At 37.7% G+C, this 25,950-nt stretch overlaps 1 protein-coding gene across 2 annotated transcripts in view; it reads right to left on the bottom strand.

Moving 5' to 3' along the window:
- Positions 1–25,681, bottom strand: part of HELB (DNA helicase B) — a 54,915-nt gene extending 29,234 nt beyond the window's left edge. The window contains exons 1-8 of one of the 2 annotated variants that reach the window (XM_072655299.1): positions 25,266–25,681; positions 22,045–22,443; positions 21,050–21,222; positions 17,236–18,117; positions 11,950–12,133; positions 5,376–5,517; positions 2,097–2,251; positions 222–306 (exon numbers count right to left, since the gene is read on the bottom strand). In XM_072655299.1, coding sequence (XP_072511400.1) covers positions 222–306; positions 2,097–2,251; positions 5,376–5,517; positions 11,950–12,133; positions 17,236–18,117; positions 21,050–21,222; positions 22,045–22,443; positions 25,266–25,443 — 2,198 coding nt within the window. In that variant the 5' untranslated portion in view covers positions 25,444–25,681. Of the gene's footprint in view, positions 1–221; positions 307–2,096; positions 2,252–5,375; positions 5,518–11,949; positions 12,134–17,235; positions 18,118–21,049; positions 21,223–22,044; positions 22,444–24,059; positions 24,547–25,265 lie in introns of those variants that run through there. The other variant, XM_072655300.1, reaches the window with a different exon arrangement.
- Positions 25,682–25,950: the final 269 nt, after the last annotated feature.

Genomic DNA, 25,950 nt, shown 5'->3' with positions numbered 1-25,950 from the left:
TTTGGTCTAAAATTCCTGTGGCTAGGAAGATTTTTTTTTTTTGTCAATACCCCAGGTCAATATAGCCATCACGGTGGTAAAATATCTCTAAGAAATTAACATACTGTTCCCCAGAAAGCAATTCCAATAACTATACATTACACTATAAGGTCCAGTTCATAAACACTTTAATTTCTTTGACAAATCCCAAGAAGTCAAAAATATTTAAGTTTGTGACATACTTTCTGAATGCAATGAACTGTGATGTTTTTGGCGTCTTTAGTTCCTCTGCTCCATTAAGTAAAGTGCTAACTGCAGAATACAAGTCTAATAATAAGACAGAGAAAAAAATTATTTATGAAGGCCTCACCTTCTTTGCCTTACAAAAAGGTTCACTTATAAATCAACTGTTTAGAAATCAGAACACATTTTTCCACAGAAACAATGTTATAACTAGAGGTCAAGTTCTTAGACTAGCATGTTCTTGCACGTGTGTACATACACATACACACATGCATACATACATACACACACACTCTCTCTCTCTCTCTCTTTAGACATAGTTGAAACAGTCATTTCCTGCTCAAAAATCTAATGGCTCCCTCCCTTATCATGGCGTTCAGGGCCTTACCATATTTGGCCCCTGTTTTCCTTTCTACTCTTATCTCCTACTACTTCCTCTACTGGGCTCAACACTCCCAGCAAGTTGGATGATTTCCTGTTACCTAAATACACCATGTGCTTCTCTGCCTCTATACTTTTACTTACACTGTTCCCTTTGCTGAAAATGTTCTTCCTTTCCATTTCTATTAAAATTCTATCCAAGTTCCAAGGTCTGTATCAAATGTCACCTTCATGAATCCTTGTCAAAGTCTTCCCTTCCTTGATTTCCCTAATGTACTAGAAGCATTTATCACATACCACCCTGTGTCATATTTATCTGAAAAAGGGGAAACTGAAATACTTCTGTAAAGTTTTTAAAGGCCCTTTCCTTATACAAAGCTGTGAGGTGCTGTTCAAGTATTATTAATCTTCATTTTGCAGATAAGCACTGACAGACAAAGGAGGAAGTTCAGAAGCAGCAGCAGCAGCGGGGCTCAAGCACCAACCACAGAACAGGGTTTCATTTCCAGTATCTAAACCCAGCATAAAGAGGAATAACCAAGGCAGGAATCTCAGACCAAACAAGAGCCTAATAATCTGCCACTTTGAACCAACAGAACTTTCTCGCTGACTGACAGGAGCTGAATCCAGCCTTGCTCAGGTCCAAATCAAAGTAAGGAACTTGCAAAGCCAAAAGTAAGGGAGGTTGGGGGTGAACGATGGGGCATAAATCACATTTTGCCTTATATCAGACTACTTAAGGAACACTGAAACCCTGCAGGATCCTCGGCCTGTCTCCAAATCCTAGAATAACATAACTCAACAAAAATCATTCTATTATCTTAACAACATGACAAAAAAAAAAAAAAAAGAACCTAGGCATTTTATTTCAAGAAATCAGAAAATTGCCCAGATTGCTCAGAGCCAGAAGGCACAATATAGAAAGAAACTGCCAGTCATGTCCTAAAAGAAACCTCAAAATGAAAATTCTCAGGAACATCAAAACCAAAATTCATAGTTTCCAGGTCAAATTAAAAAATACTACCAGCAGCCAGAAAGAAAGAATTCAAGTACTAAGGAGTCACAGTAAGGATCACATAAGATTTAGCAGTCAATATGTTTTGATTGCCTACACTTCATTGTAATGGGGAAGGAAGAGCAATAAAGCAGACTGATTAAAATATTCAATAAAAAAATAAATCAAATATATCCTCTAATTCAAATTACTGCACTAAAAATAGGTAAATATTCTTCCAAGTTACCATCATCTTGATTTAGTCTGGTATACTTTCATGATGATATCTATTTTTCTCAGAAGTCCTTGATGAATCTGTTTCACTGAATAACAAGCTTTATAAATTTTATATTTTATACAATATATATTTTAAACACAATCTATTATGATTATAATGAGCTGTTTAAAAGAAAAATCCTTGTGATGTGCCATGTATTTGAAATATATAAATACATTGTTAAGGTATTTGCAAGAGTTTTGTCTTACAATTTGCACTTACGAGAGCAATAGTTCCTTTGAGATGACTGAGAATGACTATTATCTTCGGGCAGTCTGACAAAAATAAACCTCTTATTCTGATCTGGGATTGAGTTGGTCAGACCATCAGAAATTGTCAACTCTGCATCAAACTTTGGAAACTGTCGCCTAGAGATTCTTCAAGAAAAACATAAACATGCATACCAAGATGTTAATATACAAAAAAGGGATATTTTCTTGTGACTAGGATCTGATTTATAGTTAACAAATTATCTTTTATTTTTTTAAACAGAGAATAATTAAGAATAAGCAACTACCTGAATTTGCATTATAAACAATAACTGAATTCACAATTTAGAGCTAGCAATATTCTACAATCACAAATACAGTAACATTAGTCAAATACTTAACAGTAACCAATTCTGGGCTAAACTAAGTGAAGGCATCAGAAAGAATTACTAAGTATCTTAGAAACAATAATTCTTGCTACTAACTATGCTATTTTCCTATATCCTACAACCTGTTCTTTTCCCTCTTTTTCTTCACTTGCTCAGTACAATCAAATGTTTCATTCTATTAATTTCTTTCCATTCCTTTTTTCTCTTTCATTCTAACACTAGAGCTCCATTTCAGAAAATTGCTAAGATTTTCCCTAAGTTCCAAAGTACCTGACTCAGTCCTATACAGCATCTGGAGAAACACAGATGCTGGCTATCTCTTGCTTGCCACTTTCTACACAAGGAGAAATTAAACTAGCTCCTAGGAAGAAAGCTGTCCATGGCTAGGGCAGACTACAGCCCTTTGAGCCTCAGGGTTTAGGACTGACAGCTACCACAGACTCCACTATTTTGTACCTGACCTCTATAGGTCATAATCCCATCTCTCTGCTTTCCTTCATATTTTAGCATATTTCAAATATCTGCTGATAATGATCATTATAGAAGCCTAGTTTAAGCCAAGTTGAGAAGCATCAAATTTCAGAAAGTTTTTTGACTATTCCCAAGTTCTTGATGGCCTTAAAAGACACACATCAATTTACAGTAATCAGGAAAGCAGCCACCTAAACTAACCTCAAACTATCTTGACCCAACAAACTAAGACTTGCCTTACGAAGGTCCTGTGGACTAGGAATGAGCAAAGCCAAAATAACAGTAGTGATGACAGCACACATTTATGGAGCTTTTTAAGGTTGTCAAAAACACCTTCCTTACAACAAACCCATGAGGCTATTCATATTGTTGAGGAAACTGAAGTTCAGCTGATTCTGTTGAATGATGGGACAGTTAACTTAGAGGAAAGATCATACAGTGGAATGAGTGCTGGGCTTAGAATCAGAAAGGTCTGAATTCAAATCCAGTCTCAGATACTTATTAACTGTGTGACTCTGAATAAGTCATTTAACCCATTTGAAATGAAAATGGGGATAATAATAGCACCTACCTCTGTGTTAGAAGGATCAAAAGAAATAATATCTGTAAATAATTTTGCAAGCCTTACAACATCATATAAATGCTAACCTTTATTACTATTAGCTATTATTATCTATGGTGGGCATTCTATAAAAACAAACATGGCAATAACAGGACTTGACTGAAAAGAGATAAATGCAAAAAAATTAGGAAACAGCAAAACTGAATCACAAACTAGTACAGAATGGCAGGGTCTAGTCAAGTTTTTTTAAAGGATGGGAGAAACCTGAATATGTCTGAAGGCATTAAGAAAAGTATCAGTAAACAAGGAGCAAGTGAAGATTAGCAAGGCACAGGTGCTGGAGAAGTAAGCAGCAGGTGAGATGAAAAGCACACACAGAAGGCGTGAGCCTTGGTAAGGAGAAGAGACATCTCTTTGTCAGGAGGAGAGAGTAGGAAATGTTAGCAAGGGTTCTGAGATGAAGAGAAGGAGGAAAGAGGGCATTTAGTTTAAATGGACTCAATCTTCTCAGTAAACTAAGAAACAAGGTCCACAGGTAAGAGAGAAAAGGGGGGAGGCATGAGAAGGGAAAAGGTTTGGAACAGTAATGAGGCACCAATTGATAGACTCATCTTCAAGTTGCATGCATCTGGACAACGGGTATTTCTCATTCTATTTACTTTTTTTCTCTAGGTAGATTGTCAGGTTAAATTATTTTATAAATTATCATGGATCTCACTGAGGAGAACCTATAATGTTGTGGGACAAGCAATTGGTACAATATCATGAACAAAAGATGCTCCTGCATGTGGAAGACCTCACCACCTTCCTACCAGAAGGCTCTAAGTTCCTAATGTTGAGGAACAAACAGTTTCACTGCATTAGCACTTAGCACAGTGCCTCTAACAAAGCAGATACCTAATTCTTATTTGCCGAACTGAATCCATAAGGAATTCCCTTCTGTTTAAGGGGACATGAACAAGATTTCTTCCAAAAACGTTAATAAACATGTCTTCCTGGTTTTTGTTTTTGGGGTTTTGGGGGGAGGGTGAGGGTGCAGGCATTCACTTGATAGGAATAATCAGAAGGGTTACTAAACAGTTATCTCTACTTATATAGGAATAATGTATGATCTTAAATTATGCATGAGATTCTATGTTAGATAAGTCTTTCTTGTTTTTCTTTATACTGCGACAAATTAGATTCTTGTTTGTTATCAAAAAAAAGAGTAGGATCTTACATTACTTCTATCTTTTAATCAACCAATTTTCTTTATATCTCCTAAATACCTGTGATTTTAAGGGTAGAAAGAAAACACACGAGTGTATTATTCAAAGATTGCTTTATATACTGCCAAAATGTCCTCAATCTTGAGGTAAAATCAACCAATAATTTTAATAGTTAAATTGCTCAACCCAAAAAGGGACAAAATAGATATCTAATCTATCTTAGTGCTGAAAAGAAACATAGAGATAATGTAGTCAATTAAAAATCTAACTCTTAAGTAAATATGCACATCTTTTATTCTTAGGTCAAAATAAAATTGCAAAATTTAAATACCCTTAACCGAAATACTCTGTGTTGATTTGTACTTATTCTCTTTTTATTTATTCTGTATATACGTAGATTTATTTGTACCCAAATCCCCATTAGAATGTAAGCTCTATGCAAGTAGACTGTTTCCCTTTTTGTACTTGTTTCCTCAGCACCTTACACTGTGCCTGGAACGTAAATGTTTGTTGAATAATGATTAAATTTTATACCAGTTACAAATATGAAAATCCCAAATGGAATACATGATATTGCCTTAACAGCCTATGTCCTTTCTGATGAGGGGAAGAAAAACGCTACATAGGGTATATAGCTTTTCAGGGATGCACAGAACTCATACCGTGCTGCATTGTCTATGATAAGCTGAGATTCTGCTCTATGATTCGTTTTTAGTTCCAAAGCACAGTTTCTTGATTTGAGAGTCTCAAATAGGTCCATTAACAAGTTGCCAGGCTCAATGCTGGGTAACTGTCTGACATCACCTGAAAGGGAAAAAGAGAGAAATTTTAACACCATGCATTGGTATCTGGGTTTTTGAAACAGTTTGTAAAAATTAGACTTGCCATAAAGTCATTTTTCCTATTGAACAACACTATAACTTTAGAATTACATTCCCAGGTACATACTAAAGATTAACTACAAGGAACTCAATAGGACACTCTTTTTACATATGTAAATGTGTACTTTTTACATACGTAAAATGTAAAAAGTATGTCTAAGATTGTTATTAGCAATTGGGTAGTTTATAAGAAAGATCGGAGTCAAGTATGTATGACTTTAAAAAGCAAAACCATTTAAGAACAGCTAAAAAGAGTAATTATTTTATACAAATGAGGTGTGAGAGGAAGAACAATGCAGAGGAATCCTATGGGGGAGGAGGGCTGGTAGTTCTGGAATCCTGCTTTCATCGGGAATGGGTTTAAAAGGGAACAATGCATATATATTTAGAATATAAAAGTCTTCTAAATTCAGAAAGAACTAAAATGCTAAGGGGAGAGGGAGTGGGTAACAGAGGGATCTCTAGAGGGAAGGGTGAGGGAATGGGTCAAAGGTGGGGTATAGAAAAGTGTTTAGATTAATGAGTATGGGAGGATAAGGGAAGGATCACTGGTTGAGGAAGGGGAGTAATAGATTAAGTAACAGGAAGGCACAGTACCTGGAAGAAGTAAAGTGGAGAAGTCAGAAGGGATAGGAAATAAGAGCTAGGAACAAACATAAAAACAAAGATCAGAAGTAGAATGTTAGGGAAAGTATATATCTATATATGTATATAAATAGGTATATGTATATCTATAAATCTATATCTATACATAAATATTTCTGCACTTAATTGCAGCCTTCTTGGGTGGGGTGTGAGGAAGGGGAGAAAAAAGAAAAAAGTAAAAAGTGCACAGCAGAGAAAAAAACTAACAAGGAAGCAAAGATGGACAGCTTTCAACACAACATGTAGTATTTATTATAAAGCCTTTTTTGAAATGGAAATTTTTTGTTATATATTTTGAATTCCCTCATGTTCTGCTGTGCACATACTTTTTTCTTATTTTGTATTTAAGATTATAATGTTTATTTTTCTTTTCTTATTGTGTATTTAAGTTTCAATAATGAAAATATTTTAAGAAGTACATTCCCAAGGACAGAAAATTGGCAGAAACATTCAAAAACTCAGCAAGCCTTTTAAACTCTTTTTAAAATAGTTTTACTTATGTTTAGATTTCGACACTCATTTCCACAAAATTTTGAGTTTCAAATTTTCTCCCTCTCTCCCCACCCTGTAACACCTTGCATTCTGATTACCACTTCCCTTAATGAGCCCTCCTTTCTATCACACCCCATCCTTCCCCTTATCCTCATCTTCTCTCTTTTCTTGTAGGGCAAGATAGATTTCTATACCCCATTACCTATATTTATTTCCCAGTTATATGCAATAACAATTCTCAATATTGCAACTTTGAATTCCAACTTTTCTCCCTTCCTCCCTCCCCACCCATCCCCATTGAGAAGGCAAGCAATTCAATACAGGCTATATATGTGTCCTTTTGCAAAAGACTTCCATAATAGTTATGTTGTGTAAGACTAACTATAATGTCCGTCATCCTACCTGACTCCCCCCTTTTTTTCTGTTCTCTCATTTGACCTTGTCCCTTCCCCAAAATGTTTACTTCTAATTACTCCCTTCTCCCATTTGCCCTCCGTTCTATCATCCCCCTCACCTCACTTGTCCCCTTCTCCCCTACTTTCCTGTAGTGTAAGCTAGATTTGCATACCAAATTTAGTGAGCATGTTATTCCCTCCTTAAGCCATATTCACTTTTCCTGCCTCACCTCCTCCCTTTAAAAAGATTTTTCTTATCTCTTTTATGAGTGATAATTTGTCCCATTCCATTTCACCCTTTCTCCTCCCAATACATTCCTCTCTCATCCCTTAATTTTATTTTTTTATAGATATCATTCCTTCTGGTTCAAGTCAACCTGTGCTGTGTGTGTGTGTGTGTGTGTGTGTGTGTGTGTGTGTGCCACCTACCCATATACTGACTAAAGTCTCAAGAGTTACAAATCTTATCTCTCCATGTAAGAATGTAAACAGTTCAGCTTTAGAAAGTCCTTTATGATTTTTCTTTCCTGGTTGCCTTTTCATGCTTCTCTTGATTCTTATGTTTGAAAGTCAAATTTTCTTTTCAGCTCTGGTCTTTTCATCAAGAATGCTTGGAAGTCCTCTGTATCACTGAATGACCATTTTTTCCCCTGAAGTATTATACTCAGTTTTGCTGAGTAGGTGATTCTTGCTTTTAATCCCAGTTCCTCTGACTTCTGGAATATCATATTCCACACCCTTAGATCCCTTAATGTAGAAGCTACCAGATCCTGTGTTATCCTGATTGTATTTCCACAATATTCAAATTGTTTCTTTCTAGCTGCTTGCAATATTTTCTCCTTGACCTGGTAACTCTGAAATTTGGTCTCAAGGTTCCTAGGAGTTTCTCTTTTCTGGTGTCTTTCAGGAGGTGATCAGTGAATTCTTTCAATATTTATTGTGCCCTCTGGTTCTAGAATATCAGGGCAATTTTCCTTGATAATTTCATGAAAGATAATGTCTAGGCTCTTTTTTTGATCATGGCTTTCATGTAGTCCCATAATTTTTAAATTGTCTCTCCTAGATCTATTTTCCAGATCCGTTGTTTTTCCAGTGAAATATTTCACATTATCTTCTATTTTTTCATTCCTTTGGTTTTGTTTTCTAACTTCTTCATTTATCATATAGTCATTAGCTTCCCTGAACTCTACTCACATTTTTAAACAACTATTTTCTTCAGTGAGCTTTTGAAACTCCTTTTCCATTTGGCTAATTCTGCTTTTTAAAGCCTTCTTGTCCTCATTGGTTATTTGGACCTCTTTTTCCAATTGAGATAGCCTATTTTTAAAGGTGTTATTTTCCTCAGCACTTTTTTGGGTCTCCTTTAGCAAGCTGTTGACTCGCTTTTCAAGCTCTTCAGTGGCCTGAGCCCATTGCATATTCATTTTGGAGGTACTGGATGCAGAAGCCTTGACTTCCTCTGACAGTGTGCTTTGTTCTTCCTCTTCCGAAAGGATGGAAAGAAATATGTTCACCGAGAAAGTAACCGTCTATGGTCTTATTTTTTTTTCTCTTTTTTGGGCATTTTCCCATCCAGTTACTTGACTTATGAATCTTTTGTCAAGAGGAGGGTTCTAGGGCTTTTCCTCCCCCTAGGACCTTGCTCAGGGCTGAGGTTCAGATCAGCTGCTCAATTCCCCCAAGAGCTTTAGGCCGAATGCTTTTCACAAATGGAAACCCCCTGTTGCCACTCCTCAGCCTTCTTTACTGAATCTTCATCCAGGTCATACCCACTAACCCTGGGTATTCTCCTGGGCCCTATACTGGGCCCTCTTCTCTCAACAATGCTTGAGTCCATGAATTCTTTCCCAGATGGCCCACACAGGGAACTCCAGTCTTGGAGTTCTTATACCTCTATCTCTCCAGCCCTCATCAGGATCATTTCTCTTTAGCATTCAACAAACTTGTGTCAAATGCCTATCGTGCACAGATCACTGGAATGTGAAGGGAGCACATTTCCTGCCTTCATGAAGTACAAAAATTAGCAGAGGAATAAGATACATGTACACACACACACACACACACACACATATACATATATAATATAAATTATAATACAAAAGAATACATGAGAAGTTTTTGAGAGATTAGAAAATGTTCCTACAACTTCTGAGTGGAAGATTGATCATTACTGCTGGTGGGCAGCAGGAGCTAAAACTGACCTGGACTTTAATGGATGTGTGGGAAACAAAGGAGTTATGTTTCCACAGGGTCAAAACTCCCAATTTTGAGTGGTGTCAGTTAATCAGAGTTCTGACCAAGCATGGTCAGATAAAAAGGTCAGAAACTTGTAAGAGACAACAAGCAGTTAAGTGTACACAAAGGTTGGTTATTAGCTCCTAAGGTTGCTGAATAAGTCAGACAAGAAAGTTAGCAAACTGCAGGTGACCCTGACCAATCAGAAAACATTTAGTGGCTTTCAGAAAAACCCAAAAAGGAGTTAAAAACTGGTCCAGCATAAACTAGCTGGGGTCAATGACAGGGTGACCTAAAATTTCAACTGTACTTGCTTAATGAACCTCATGCATATAGGCAGACACACCCCACATAAAATTATCCCTCCATTTTCTGATCGTGGGTTGTATGTTGAAACATGTTTGGGAGGGGGGAGCACACCAGGGAGTGATGTGTAGTAGACGTGCAAAGAGTTTGGGACCCAAAAGAGAACAGACCAATCCATCCTCTGAAAGGAGGATCTGTCCTGAACTAACATTATAAGAATGCCCTCTGTATCCCGCACTCTTTCCTCCTGAAAAGAGGACTGGGGTCTGCTTTGGCCAAAGCATTCAGTTCCTTTGAATTCTGATGTAATAAATTTTCCTTGATACCTTTTAATGTCAAGCATGTTTCTTACAGATGAGTATCAAGGAACTACAGGCCTTTAAAAACTTCAGAGACCATCTAGTCCAATCCACATCAGAACAAGAATTCCCTCTATTCTCAACAAGTGATAATCATTATCAGACATTTGCTTGAAGACATTTAGGAAAGGGGAATCTATCAATAATTCCTAATTTTACTTAGGGATAACTGATAATTAGGAAGTTTTTCTCTTAAATCAAGTCAAAATTTGCCTCTTTGCAACTGCTATCCCTCACTCTTTGGCAAAGGAAAGTCCAATCTCTCTTCTGTATGGGCAGACCTTCAAATATTTGAGGAAAACTACCCCCCTCCCTCAGTATTCTTCAGGCCAAACATTCCCAGTTCCTTCAAGATCCTCATCTACTTTTTCACCCCCTTCATGGCTCTCCTCTATGATTTTTTCCAGCTGTCCTTTCTAAAATGTATCACCCAAAATTAAATACAACACTCTAGATATGGCCTGATAATATATAATTTGTATATTATAATAATTATAATTTTAATTATATTTTATAATATGATTTTATAATGCAACCCTCATTGCATTTTAATTCCTAAAGTTGAATCACTAATGGCCATAACTTAGGCCTGGCCTAGATCAAAGGCAGTCATATAACTGGCAAGATGGTAGAGTTGTTTTCCAAAGAATTCCCCAAGCCCAATTTCTTTCTTTTAGGATATATGCAACAAATTCATAGTAATAGAAGCTAAATCAAGAAGATAACAATAGAAACACTTAGAACAACATCAAAGAACTGAAATAATGGAAAACTCATTCATTCTTTCCACACCCCACCCACCCTACAAAAATAATCTCACAGGCTTATACTATAAGGTATGGTAGGAGGGGATTGGATCCTGGCAGCCCTGTTCATGGCAGTAACTCAGTACATCAGCTCAAGAAAAATAATACTGATTCTCCTAGACACAAAAAAGAAAAGACTTCAACTATGTTATGTGGATAAGGTGAGGTACAGGGATAGGTGAAAGACAAACTGTAAAACTAATTTCAGAGAGAGACACTTTAATCCCCATGGGAAAGAAGAACAGAAATCTAGCTGAGGTTAGTTCTCTCCCTGTGGATTTTACTCTAAATAGGGAACTAACTTGGTCCCCATAATCTTCCTACTCAAGGAAGCTAAGGCCTCTTTTCTTCCTTAACACAAACTACTCTCATTCATGTGCCTTTTAGTTCAACTTATCTGGTCTACTTGCTATTTCCTAAACCTACCTCACGTTATCCTGCCTCCATGTCACGGTTCCCAACTCTTCCCTATGCCTAGACTAGTACCTAAATCACCCCCACCCCTACCCAAATCTCCACTACTTAAAGTCTTATCCAACTTACAGAACCCATCTTAAATATCACCTTGATCTACACAGACTAACCAAATTCCTAACCATCCAACCACTCTAAGAACTATTACAACAATGAGATATTCTTCTAGTATTTTGTACCTCTCATACCATTTTTCACAGTGTAAGTTTCGTAGGATTATACATTCTGAGTTAGAAGGAAAGTCCAAACCCTTCATTTTAAAGATAAGGAAAATGAAGTTAAATAAGGTTATGACTTGCCCAAAGTCATACGTACAGTTGTGCCAGAGCTAAGATTCAAACCCAAGACCTCAAGCACCAAATGCAGTGCTCTTCCCACTATATTTCCTCCCCTCTGTCACTGTAACCTCTTTAGCATCTATTACAATGATGTTTTATACATAGTAGAAGCTCAGTAAAGGGTATTAAGAATATGGTTGTTACATGATCCCCTTAGATTCACTAGCATTGTAGCTCCTGGGCATGGCACTGGTATGCTAGTAACTTACAGTTGAGTTGGACTAGAAGTAGAGTACTGGTAGTCACTTTACAAAACTATAACTCATTTAAAAGTGCATTTCAGACTCTACCCATTTTTAACTTACCAAGGATAATCAGCTTCACAAGTCTGGCATGTTTACGCAACAAATTTAAAACTGATCTGAAGACTGCTATGCAGACTAAGCTTCCTTCATCCACAACAAGAACTTTCACTGAAGAAAACTTCCATGGAATTTTTTTCTCCATTTTTGTATTTGCTCTCTGCCATGAATAGAAGTTGTACTTTACCTACAAATAGAGCACACAATTCCAAACTTAACACAAAGTTAAAAATCACTTTTAAAATTTCTACATAGGATGTCCATCTCACATGGCCACAAAATTAAGTAGCAAGAGCCATACCAGATCTAAAATTGTATTATAGAGCAGCAATCATCAAAATTACTTGGTACTGGCTAAGAAAGAGAGTAGTGGATCAGTGCAATAGGTTAGCTTCACAAGACACAGTAGACAATGACTACAGTAATCTACTCCAGCTTCTGGGATAAAAAGTCACTATTTGTCAAAAACTGCTGGGAAAACCAGAAAATAGTATGGCAGAAACTAAGCATAGACTAACATCTCAGATCATACCAAGATAAGGTCAAAATGGGTACACGTTTTGGACATGAAGGGTGATCCTATAAGCAAATTAGGAGAGCAAGGAGTAGTTTACATGTCAGATGTATGGAGAAGGAACAATTTATGACCAAACAAGAGAGAAAGAACATTATGAAATGCAAAATGGATCATTTTAATTACATTAACTAAAAAAGGTTTTGCACAAAGCAAGCCAATACAACCAAGATTAGAAGGGAAGGACAAAGCTGGGAAACAATTCTTACACCTAGTGTCTCTGATAAAGGCCTCATTTCTAAAATATTTAAGAGAACGGAGTCAAATTTATAAGAATACAAGTCATTCTCCAATTGAGAAATGGTCAAAGGATATGAACAGGCAGTTTTCAAATGAAGAAATTAAAGTTTTCTAGTCATATGAAAAAATGCTCTAAATCACCACTGATTACAGAAATGCAAATTACAAACAAGTCTGAGGCACCACATCACACCTAACAGATTGGCTAACGTGACAAAACAGGAAAAAGATAAATGTTGGAGAAGATGTGGGAAAACTGGAACACTAATACATTGCTGGTGGAGTTGTAAAACAATCCAACCATTTTGGAGAGCAACTTGGAACTATACCCAAAAGGCTATAAAAATGTGCATACCCTCTGATCCAGCAATACCACTTATTAGATCTGTATCCCAAAGAGATCATAAAAAAGGGAAAAGGATCCACATGTACAAAAATGTTTACAGTACCTCTTTTTGTGGTGGCAAAGATGTGGAAATTGAGGGGATGGCCATAAACTGGGGAATGGCTGACCAAGTTGTGGTATATGAATGTAATCATGAGTAGATAGATTTCAGAAAAATCTGGAAAGACTTATATGAACTCATACTGAGTGAAGTGAACAGAACCAGGAAAACATTGTACACAGTAAAAGCAGCATTGTGCAATGACCAACTAAAATAGACTTAGCTTGTGCAGCAACGCAATGATCTAAGACAATTCCATGACTCACGAAGGAAAATATTATCCACTTCCAGAGAAAGAACTATGGAGTCTGAATGCAAATCAAAGCATACTATTCTCTTTTTTTGTTTTTTCTTTTTCATGGCTTTTCCCTTTTGTTCTGACTCGTCTTTAAGAACATGACTAATGTGGAAATTTATTTAATATAACTGTACATGTATAATAACTTAGATTACATGACATCTTGGGGAGTTGGGAGGGTGAAAAATTTAGAACTCAAAATCTTATAAAAGTGAATGCTGAAACAAAAAAGGAACAAGAAGAGAATATAAAATTCACAGTGACATTCATAAATCTGATATTTTTGACACAGATGGGACATTCAAATAAAAAAACTTCTCTCCAAGGAAGATGCTGAAGAACTGAATATGCTTAAAAAAACTTCCATATCAGTAAGCATTCAGGGACTAAAGTTACAATGAGGGATTCATCATCCTATGTCACTGACTCCACAAGAATCAGATGATCTCACAGCTGAAAATCCCATCTACACCATACCTGACAAGTGATCATCCTGGAAACCACCAGTGAAAATAAAAAATCAACTGATGACCTTCCAAGAAAGCCCATTCCCATGGGGTTGCTCTAAGTATAAGCAAGTTTTTTCTAACATCAAGTTTCTTTGAAATATCTGCCGACCGTTCCTAGTTTTGCTTTTTGCAGACTAGTCAAATAAATCTAATCCCTCCCCAATACGGTCCAACAAGGGCCCTTTAAATATTTGAAGACCCGGAGGCAGAGCCAAGATGGCGGAGTAGAAAGACACACATACACTAGTTCTTCCCCCACAGTCCATAAAATACCCGTAGAGAAAGACTCTCAACAAATTCTAGAGCAGCAGAAGCCACAGAACAACAGAGTGGAGATTTCCAGCCCAGGGTGACCTGAAAGACCGACAGGAAAGGTCTGTCACACTGGACGCACAATGGAGTCCAGCCCAGCCTTGGCCAAACAGCATGACGCCCAGAGGAGGACCCAAGCAGGCCTCAGGGGCAGAATCCCCAGCAGAATTAGCCAAATGGAAAAGGAGTTTCAAAAGCTCACTGAAGAAAATAGCTGTTTAAAAATAAGAGTGGAGTTCAGGGAAGCTAATGACTCTGATAAATGAAGAAGTTAGAAAACAAAACCAAAGAAATGAAAAAATAGAAGATAATGTGAAATATCTCACTGGAAAAACAACTGACTTGGAAAATAGATCCAGGAGAGACAATTTAAAAATGATGGGACTACCTGAAAGCCATGACCAAAAGAAGAGCCTAGACATCATCTTTTATGAAATTATCAAGGAAAACTACCCTGATATTCTAGAACCAAGGGGCAAAATAAATATTGAAAGAATCTACCAATCACCTCCTGAAAGAGATCTAAAAAGAGAAACTCCTAGGAACTTTGTGGCCAAATTTCAGAGTTACCAGGTCAAGGAGAAAATATTGCAAGGAGCTAGAAAGAAACAATTTGAGTATTGTGGAAATACAATCAGGATAACATAAGATCTAGCAACTTCTACATTAAGGGATCTAAGGATGTGGAATATGATATTCCAGCAGTCAAAGGAACTAGGACTAAAACCAAGAATCACCTACTCAGCAAAACTGAGTATAAATACTTCAGGGGAAAAAAACGGTCTTTCCATGAAATAGAGAACTTTCAAGAACTTTCAAGAATTCTTCATGAAAAGACCAGACCTGAAAAGAAAATTTGACTTTCAAACACAAGAATCAAGAGAAGCATGAAGAGGTAAACAGGAAAGAGAAATCATAAGGGACTTACTAAAGTTGAAATGTTTACATTCCTACATGGAAAGACAATATCTGGAACTCTTGAAACTTTTTTCAGCATCTGGGTAGTTGGTGGGATTATACATACACGTGCACACACACAGAGAGAGACAGAGAGCATAGGGTGAGTTGAATAGGAAGGGATTGTATCTAAAAAAATAAAATTAAGGGGTGAGAGAGGAATATATTGGGAGGAGAAAGGGAGAAATGGAATGGGGAAAATTATTTCTCATAAAAGAGGCAAGAAAAAGACTTTTCAATGGAGGGAAAAGGGGGGGAGGTGAGAGGGAGAACGTGAAGCTTACTCTCATCACATTTGATTCAAGGAAGGAATAAAATGCACACTCATTTTGGTACAAAAACCTATCTTACAATATAGGAAAGTGGGGGAGCAGGGGATGAGCAGGGGGGAATGACGGAAGGGAGGGCAATGGGAAGAAGCAGCAATTAGAAGTCAACACTATTGGGGAGAAACAAGGTCAAAAGAGAGAATAGAAGAAATGAGGGACAGGATAGGATGGAGGGAAATATAATTAGTCTTACATAACATGACTATTATGGAAGTTATTTGCAAAACTACACATATATAGCCTATATTGAATTGCTTGCCTTCCCAATGGGAATGGGTGGGGAGAGAGGAAAGAAGAAAAGTTGGAACTCAAAGTTTTAGAAACAACTGTTGAGTATTGTTCTTGCATACAACTGGGAAATAAGAAATACAGGTAATGGGGTTTAGAAATTTATCTTGCCCTACAGGACAAAAGAAAAGATAGGGATAAGAGAAGGGAGGGATGTTAGAAGGGAGGGCAGATTAGTGGTAGGGATAATTAGAATGCTTGGCATTTTTTTGCGGGGGGAGGGGAGAGATGGGAAGAAAATTTGGAACTCAAAACTTTGTGGAAATGAATGTTGAAAACTTAAAATAAATAAATATCCCTATTCTTTCACCTGGTAAACCTCATATAACTTGGTTCCTGCTCCTCTCCCATTCCTGATACTCTTCATCTGAATGAAGGTTGGCAATATCCTTTCTAAAATATGGCTCCCAGAACTGAACACAGGAAATGTAACCAAATTAAATCAAAGTACATGAACTACCAGCCTTCTGGACACTATGCAACCAAAGATGACATTGAGAGGATTTTGGCAGTCATATCATGCCACTGATTCACAATGAATTTGCAATCAACTAAAAAAACACTCTGGTCTTTCTCACACCATCAGTTGTCTAACTAGGCCTCCACCATCCTGTGGAGCTGATTTTTTTTTTTTTAAGTGCAGCAATGGATATTGGCCCCTGTTATAATTCATCTTATTAGTTTTAATCCATAATTCTAGCCTGTTAAGAACATTTTAAGCCTTGACTCTATCAAGGTATGCTAGATATCCTTCTTCTAACTTCAAGTGTTCAGCCAAGAACATCATCATCCAAGTCACCACTTAAAAAAAAAAAAAAAAGCTTTAATACCAGCAGGACCAAGGACAGATCCTTGAAGCTTGCCACTAAATGTTTCTCTCAGGCAGACCTGAAATACTTTCTCCTCCTACACAGCTATCTAAATCCTACTCACTCTACAAGGGCTGATTGTTATCTTACTTCTGCCCTAAAAACTTAACTTTCTCATCCCATGGATCATTTAGTCCAGCTTTCTCAGTTTAATGTCTCTTCCAAATTTAAATCTCTGATACTAATTCTAGATCACACTCAAATCTATTACTAAAAAAAAAATCCACTTCATCAACAATTGAAATAATTGCTCAGTGTTGTTAGTGGATTGTCTCCAAAGTTCTTACAAAGTCCATAGTTTAAACTCCTGTCTCTTTCAGTCTCACACATCACTGAACAAACAACAGCCCTTCATTAAACACTAGTTGACTGATTACAACTAAGAACAGCTATTTATTTTAAGTTAATTTTGCTTCACCTAATGTAGGAGTTTTTATATTGCTTTAGAAAAGAAAAGAAGTTTTCACCTGATGTAATGTATAAGCAGCAAGGCACGTCTTCTCTCTCAGCAAGCTTGCGGCTTTACCTGTGGGTGCTGTAAGTAATACTTCTATGCCTTTATGATTATTCCACTCACTTTGATGAACAAAAGTGTTCCATTCGTCTGGTGCATCTAGGTCTTGCTCAAAGTCTTCACAAGCTTTCCACACTTCTGTCGCTTCCATTTGCTCCACATACTTAAAGAGATGGCTAACAATTGTTGTCTTTCCACAGCCACCTTTCCCACTGACAACTGTCACTGCATTAAAACAAATCATTTTCAGGGCAGCCACCTGATCTTGGTCCAGTTGTACTTGATTTGGCTTTTCAAAATCAATTTCATTTTCAACAGAATGAAAAACTTGGCTGCTATGGTTGTGCATGTCCAAAGCATGACCATCATTTTCTAATTTTTCTTCCTGAGGCTTACTGGTATTTACTGCATCATCTCCTTCTGCATGATCAGATTTCCTGGTCTCCATAGATGCAAGAACTTCTTTCACATCTACTGTTAAATTCCATGATGGTGATGTCATAAGGTCATGTACCAAAGAAGCAACATCTCTTTCAGCTTCATAAAGATCACTGAGAAAGATACATTCTTTCTCATTTGTCACTACCCCAATATCTTTCAAAAACTTCAGAGAAAACCAAACATCTTGAAATGATATCTTTCCAGACAACTTAAAGGTTAATTCATCTTCTTTAACATAAGTGTGTCCATATTCTCTACATATCTGTTTCAGTTTATTATATGTTATTAATGCATTTTTCTCCAAATCACTCATGTTTTGGAGAAGAAATTCACATTGACAAAATGCCAGCCAAGTTGCTTCACACCCAATAAGCTTCAATTCTCTGTAGATTATCTTTAAGAAAAAAATACAAGCAAAATAAAAATTTAAGTTCTTTTATAAAACATAGTATAACAAAACCTTTTTCATTCTAAATATCTATAAGCCATATCAAGGGACATCTTATACTGCCCCTCTCCATGTAATACGCAATCTCCTCCTTTTTGTTCCTCACATAAGACATTCCCTCTCCCAACTTCCCATTTTCCCTGGCTGCTCCCTGTGCTTGGAGCTCTCTCCCTCCTCATTTCCACCTCCTGGCTTCCCTGGCTCAGGTAAGACTCACTTCTTGCAAGAGACTTTTCCAAGTTCCCCTAAATGCAGTGCCTTCCTCTGAGATTACCCCGATTTACCCTTATATATCTTGTTTGAAATAGGGGTTTGCATGTTGTCTCCCCCATCAGACTGTGACTCTCTTAAGAGCAGGAATGGACTGTCTTTTTTCCTTTGTACCCTAGGGTTTAGCACAGTGTCTGGCACAGAGTAGGTTCTTAATAAATGCTTGCTGACTGATTGAGAAGAGTTCCATCATTAGGTTTCACTAGAGTGCCAAGGGGTCCATGACCATACAAAAATTAAGAATCCCTGCCTCTGGATTTTGAGCTGGGGAAAGATGCAAGGAGTCCAGTACATTAGCACTTACTCTTGCAACAACATAAAGAGAAAGGCCAACAAGTAAGATCAGTCAATCATGCCTCACTCTCTTTGGTTCTTTATCCATGTTGTGCCCACTCATTATGCGTGTCCCCCAAGGCTCTGCCTGGAGTCCCTTCACTTTTCTGTCTACACTCTCACTTTGGTTGATAGTTGTCCCAGGCACTCAGGCCTATAACCTCATCTCCTTTCTTCCTTACCCTTCATATCCAATCCATCACCAAACCTTGTTGTTTCCACCTTCACAGTATTCCCCCCAAACACTTTCTTGTCTCTACTCATGTAGCCATCACAGTGTTTCAAGTCCTCATCACCTCTCACCTGAACTACTTCAAGAGCCTTCTGATTGGTCTCCCTGCCTCAAGGATCTCCCTACTCCAGTCCATGTTCTACTCAATTGTCAAACTAATCTTCCTAAAGCTCAGGACTGACCATGTCATTCCCCTACTCAATAAGCTCCACTTGCTCTTTTACATCCAAATCAAACATAAATTCCTCTAGCATTCAAAGCTCTTTATGACATGGCTCTTTCCTATGTTTCCAGGTTTTTTACACTTTATTCCCCTCTACATACTCTATGATCCAGATACAACAATAGAAGACATTTATATATCAATTTAAGGTTATATATCAATTTAAGAGGATTATAAGACCTAATTTGATCTTCACAAGAATCTGTGTGTTCTGCACATGTTATTATCCTCAATCAACAAATATTTATTAAATAACTACTAGGAGGAGGCACTGTGCTGAGCACTGGGAATAGAAAAACAGAATAAAACAATCGCTTCTCAAAAAGTTTACTTTTGAAGGGACATACATATGTATCTTCTATATACACATTTATATTTGTACATACACAACATGTAAAATACAGAATAAATACAATTAAATATAAAATAGTTTACTTCAAAATGGAAAGACAACACTGGCTGGTGGGAGGGTGGAGTAGGGGGTTGTGGGGAGGAATGGGACATGGAATTCAGAAAGTTATCATGTTATTCAGAAGTCTCTTGAAGGAAGACAAGAATTCTATAAGGTAAAGTGTAAAGTGCCTTCTGAGCATGGAGAGGTAAATGATTTGTCCGGATTCTCTAGGTCTTTATGGCTGAGGGTCCAGTCTCCTTTCATTATACCACACTGCCTTGCTCTTATCAAAACAGAGACTGTCAAGTCCTAGAATTATCGTCTACAGTTCCAATCACCTATTAGTAGACTTCTTCTCTCTCACCCTCTGGATTTGCCCACCCTCTTCTCCCTTGTTCCGAGCTATTCTTTCCTCTCTCCATATTCTTCTCCCCAAATTGTATTTTCCGTCCCTTTTTCTTCATTTACGGAACTACACAAATTAAAATCTTGGTTATTTTAGTTTACCTTAAAAAAATACTGTTGGGACTAGTCAAACAGGATCATTGCAGAATGTATCATTTTACTACCAGTATTCTACCAGTGGTGTATGGACATGGAATGTTATAGTCTCCAGAGAATTTAAAATGATTATCACATAAATAGTAATGGAAAATGGCATAATGCTTGTGAAAAGATGACTACACTTAAACAACGAGCAACTTTAAAGGAGAAAATCAGGAAAATTAGTGATACAAAAAGATGAGCTGATCCTGAGGCAAAGGCAAAGAATTCTGACAATGTTCCAATGTCAGAGATGTGACCTCAGAAGGCAGCTTGATACAGTGGATAAAATACTGAACCTGGAGTCAGGAATGTCTGAATAAATTCAAATCCTACCTGAGACACTTACTACCTATGTAGTGTGACTCTAGCCAAGTCCAGCACATAATTCAGTGCTATGGCACATGGTAGGCACATAATAAATGCTTTTCGATGTAACCTCTTTCTGCCTCAATTTACTCACCTGTAAAGTAAACATAACAATAACATCTACATCACAGAATTGTAAGAGGATCAAATAAGAATACAATTAAAGTATGTTACAAACTTTAAGTTACTAAATAAGCACTGTCATCATTATTATTATTCACAAAAGGTATGTCATCAGGGTTCCATCATGTCAGGTCATACCTTGCTGGAAAGGTTTTAAATATGGTGCAAGTGACAGATGAGGTGTGTTATCGGAGGAATAACCTAGTAAATAAGAGGGAGGCTGGCAGATTGGCTCTTAAGGGATAAACCTATTTTGGCCAGATCAACTCTATAAAACAAAAAAAAATGTTTGTGGCTCTTTACATAACTGACAAATCTGGCCCAGTTTTGACAAGTATAGAGATTATCACAGAAATCAGCCCAGCCACCCAAGGGTTTGTATCCTACTTACTCTACTAAAGCCAAGTTTCCATGGACAGGTATTTAGAATCTCTTCCAAATTTCTGAACCAGTTCTCAGGATGTTCTAGGTTCAGAAGATTGTGAAAATGGCGAGGCAAAAGGATTGGAATGAATTCCATTATTCTTGGAAATTTCAAAGCTCTCATTACAGTTTTTAAAACAACTATAGGAGACCAAAAGAAAAGAAGTTAAAGTAAGACATAAAGAAAGCAAGGGTTTTACAGACAAATTTCTATAATGGACATCATTTGCACAAAAAAGGAGTAACACCAAGGATTATTTTACACAACTGGATGAAATAATCAAAACTAAAGAAAAGATTACTAATGATAACAGTGGACTTGCTCTAGTCAATGAGAATGTTGTTCATGGTTTGGTCACCTGAAAATTCTAAGCTTTCATCCTATACATAAACAATATTGCATTTTTTTTTAAACAGAAACTTATTGTTCAGTTTTTTTTTTCCTTTCTGCTTCCTCTCCATAAGTGATTGAGACCCAACCAATTCATGTCAAAGATTTGAACATAATTTCTATCAGATTTGGGCATTTAACTCCACAAAGATAAAAAACTTTTATCTAAAAATTCATTTAAATCTACACATGACCCTATATCATCTACTTGGGCAGAAGAGAAGGAAGCAAAAATGCTGTTTCCTGGCCCAATATAGTTGATGTTGCTATCTAAACCGTTGTCGGTTATGAAGTTTTACCGTAATGAGGTCATACTTATTACATTTAACCACATCCATTTTCCACTGAAATTTACTTTTCCTTTTCACATAACTGGACACTTTTCCAACTAGATCATGTCCCATACCTGGCAGACTCTGTCCTACCCCCAAAAGGAAAATCACACTACTTTATACATGTTGTCTTTTCTAAAGGAAGGCTGTATTTCAGATTATGGTCATAAAAGCTGAAACATTCCACTCCTCAGTTGCTGTAATGGCCCGACTTGAATCTGATGTTAAATTTACACTTACTTGAATTTTTATTGAATAAACTTTGATTATTTTTCTTCTGTGAAGAATTTCCACCTTTTCCCCCTGAAGACTCCTTTTGCCACTCTTCTTCAAAATCTTTCAGTGCTTCCTGAAGATTTGCAAAGTTCAAGTTGCAATAATTTGATCTTTTATACACCCACTTTAAAAAGTTCAATTTAGAATCATCTGTAAATTCACAGGCCTTAAGAAAAAGTGCACAAATATCTCTGTGCTGGGATGATAAGTCTGTCTGTAAAAAATAAGAAGGCAATCCATGGGCTAAGTACCGGGATCTCACAAACTTTACTTTTACTTTAACTTTCCACCATGGACCAATCAATGGAAACCGTCCAAACACTCGAATCTTCTCTGCGGTGTTTTCATCCTCTTCTATTACAACTTTTAAAATAACAACAAACATAAGGAGAACTTATCAACTAATTTAAGACAACATATAACTAAACTTTCCTCAAATATTAATTTTTTAAAATTGATTTTATATATTCCAATGTAATGAACTTTAAGGTTCAGGGAATTATATGCAGCAAAAGAACAACATACAAAATTAGTCATTCTATTAATTTTTATCAGATACTGTATTCAACTTTTCCAATAAATAAAAGAATCTAAACAGCTTTTCATAGGAAAATGAGAATATACACACGTGAGAATACAAAATGCTGTTTATAGGATCATGGTTTTAGACTTAGAAAGAACCGTAAAGGTCTCATCCAATCCTCTTACTTTAGAGATGAGGAAATGGACCCCGAGAGGTTTAAGTAACTTGGTCCTTGCCCAAGGACATTCAGGTAGAGACAGGATTCAAACTCAAATCCTAACTCCATTACTTTCCAATGGACCATAAACTAGATATTCTCTCCAGTTTTAAATGCATGATGTTTAACTAGAATTCATTTTACAAATGAGGAAACTAAGGATCAGTCAGCTTAATCAACTGTGCCCAAACCCACTTTTCTGCCTAACTTACTCTTCCTCTCAAAGTAGGAGTCATTCTTGCTTCTCTACCCTCCCACACCTCCATATAGCCCACGTCCCCATCGCCACCAAATCTGGTGGCTACCACTTCAACAACTCTTCCAGCTATCTTTTTTCTATTCTCACCACAACCAAACGAGGGCCTCATTGCAGGGATGATTTTATCAGCCTCCTTGTACTAGTTTTCTCCACTCTTGAATCTACCCTTCCAACAGCAGCTGAAATGATTATCTAAAAGAATCATGTCTAACCATGTTTCTCTTTTGCTCGAGAAACTTGAGTAGCTATTCACCGACATTAGTAGAAAATAGGAAGTCATGTTCAATTTGCATATTATTTCTATGGGTTTCTTTCTCTGAGTCATTAGTCAGATTCTTCGACACCCCAACTGGGGTTTTCTTGGCAACAATATTGGAGTAGTTTGCTATTTCCTTCTCCGGCTCATTTTACTGACTGATGACCTGAGGCACAGGGTTAAATGACTTACCCAGGGTCAAGCTAGTGTGAACTCAGGTCTTCCCAACTCCAGGCCCAGCACTGCATCCACTAGCTATCCACCTAGGGACCCATTTCTAAGGATACTCATTGTTTTCTGCTACAGAATCGAAACTCCTTGAGGGCAGAAACCATTTTCTTTTTTCTTTCTATCCTCAAGGTCTAGCACCGTAGCTTGCACAAATAAGTGCTTGAATAAAGTCCTTTGCTTTGCTTAAAGCCAGAGCCCAAAATAACAGTTCTGGGATTCAAACCTAGATTCTTATCCCTCACTACACCAAACTGAACTAAATGTCCTTGGGCAAGGACCAAGTTACTTATCCCTCTTTGGGTCCATTTCCTCATCTGCAAATGAGAGGGTTAGATGAAACCTTTAAGGTTCTTTCCAACTCCACAGGGATTCCCTCCGAGACACCAATAAACAAGTTTCAATTCACCTTCCTTTACAATCTAATCAGGAAGGCAAACATACCTATGAATGGATAGATGGCTGAAAGAATTAACAGCATTAGCCAAATGCTTACCATTAAGTGCCAGGAACCTGGCTTATTATGTATGCACTGGGGAGAGAAAAAAAAGAAACATTCCCAGCCCTCAAGGAGTTTATATTCCAAAGGAAGCAACACACATAGAAGGTCTCAAAAGAAGCTTTAAACTGCTCTAAGACTTTGGGACATCCAGTCTATAGGAAAAGTGGCCTGGGAAAGAGAGGTTTCAGAATCATCAGGAGTAAAATCTATAGGGCAGACAAATGACATAGTCCTTTCTAGGAGTACTTCTGGCCATCTCCTCACCAAGTAGTCTACGCTCAGTCATCCCCATTCCAAAATCCCCCAACTTGGACTAGACCCTTGGATCTCCAGACCCTGGTAAATGAAGTTTCTCTTTATCTATTATCTCTTTTGTTGCTTCTGAGCATCCTCCCCCAAACCCCCTTTCCCAGCTCTCCTTTTGCATTATATTTTATAAATATAAAAGTATTTAATTAATTTATTTGTTTTATTATTTTTATTTCTTAATTTATAAATAAATTATAATTTATATGACACGCATACTATACTATATGATATTATACTACATTACATTATTATATAATATACTATATCACGTTATATTATTATATGTTGTATAATATATATTACGTTACATTATTACATATTGTATATTACATTACTTTATATTATATACTATATTACATTATACTACACATTATATAATGTATACTATTTAACATATATTACATATTATCATATTATAACATTTATGTAATATGTACAAATAATAACTTATAAATATTTAATTATAAATTAAATGATTTAAAATACATAAAGGCAAACGCCTTTATATTTTAAGTGCATACAGCAAAAGCATAATAAGTGCTTCCCCTTTCAATAGCAATGTTTATACGTATCTCACACAAAATGAGAGGACTCATGAGCACAGGGGGTAAGATTCTTGGCTGGATGGGGTTTTATCGAGCCCACCCGCCCATCTCGGAGGGGAGAAGGGAGGTTCGAGGACATACGTCACGGGGTCATCGCCCTGGGGCTGGAGGGGTCCCTCAGACCATCCATTCGAGCCCTCCTGGTTTTACAGATGAGGAAACTGAGGCCCAGAAGGGTTGAGGGGCACAGGCCACAGCTAGGGCCCAGAATGGGAGCTCCGGCTCTATCCCCGGCCGCCCCCCGCCTTTCAAGGCCAGGTCCTCGGCTCTTTCCCGACTGCTTTACCCCAGCTGCGCGAGGGGAGGCTGCCCGCCCTCAACCCTCCGTTACACAGCTCCTCGGCGTCCACGAAGAGCGGCTCGTCCTCCTCGTCCTCCTCCACGACAGGCTCCTCGCCTTCGTCCTCCTCCTGCGCGTTTTTGTCCGGCAACAGAAGGCCCCGTATTACCCGAAGCGTCCCCATCGTCGGGAGAGCCGAATCGAAACCAGACGGCTACCCACGCCCGCGACTTCCGAACCAAAACAGTGGCGCTCCGAGACGCTGAGCCGCCCAACCAATCAGCGAGGGCGCCGAAACTCCCGGCCCATCAGAGAGCGCGTCTTGGCCCCGCCCTCTTCTCCCGGAAAGGAAGGCATTCCACCCCCCGCTCTGTGAGAGTCTCCAGACGCGGTGTTTGTAGGTTCTCTGAAATCACGTGGTCCATGCTTCCCGTCACTCAGAAGTGATTCCTCAACCTTCAGACTCCGCCCAGATCGGAGTAATCTAGAGAAAGCGGGAAAGGGAGGGGGGAGGGTGTAGGCAAGAGGCTCCGCCCCAACTAGGGAGCCGTGGGGCGGGGCTACCCTTGGTTGGGGATACAAATGAAACAATCCCTACCCTCGGCTGGCTACTGTAACGGTGGAGACGTTACGGTTTCATTTCAAGTGGGTAAATCAAGGTTAGACTGTAACAAGGAGAAAAACATTCTCT

Source organism: Notamacropus eugenii, chromosome 3, assembly GCF_028372415.1.
Source record: "Notamacropus eugenii isolate mMacEug1 chromosome 3, mMacEug1.pri_v2, whole genome shotgun sequence".
Classification (NCBI taxonomy): domain Eukaryota; kingdom Metazoa; phylum Chordata; class Mammalia; order Diprotodontia; family Macropodidae; genus Notamacropus; species Notamacropus eugenii.
This window is presented reverse-complemented; position numbering and strand designations above follow the sequence as displayed.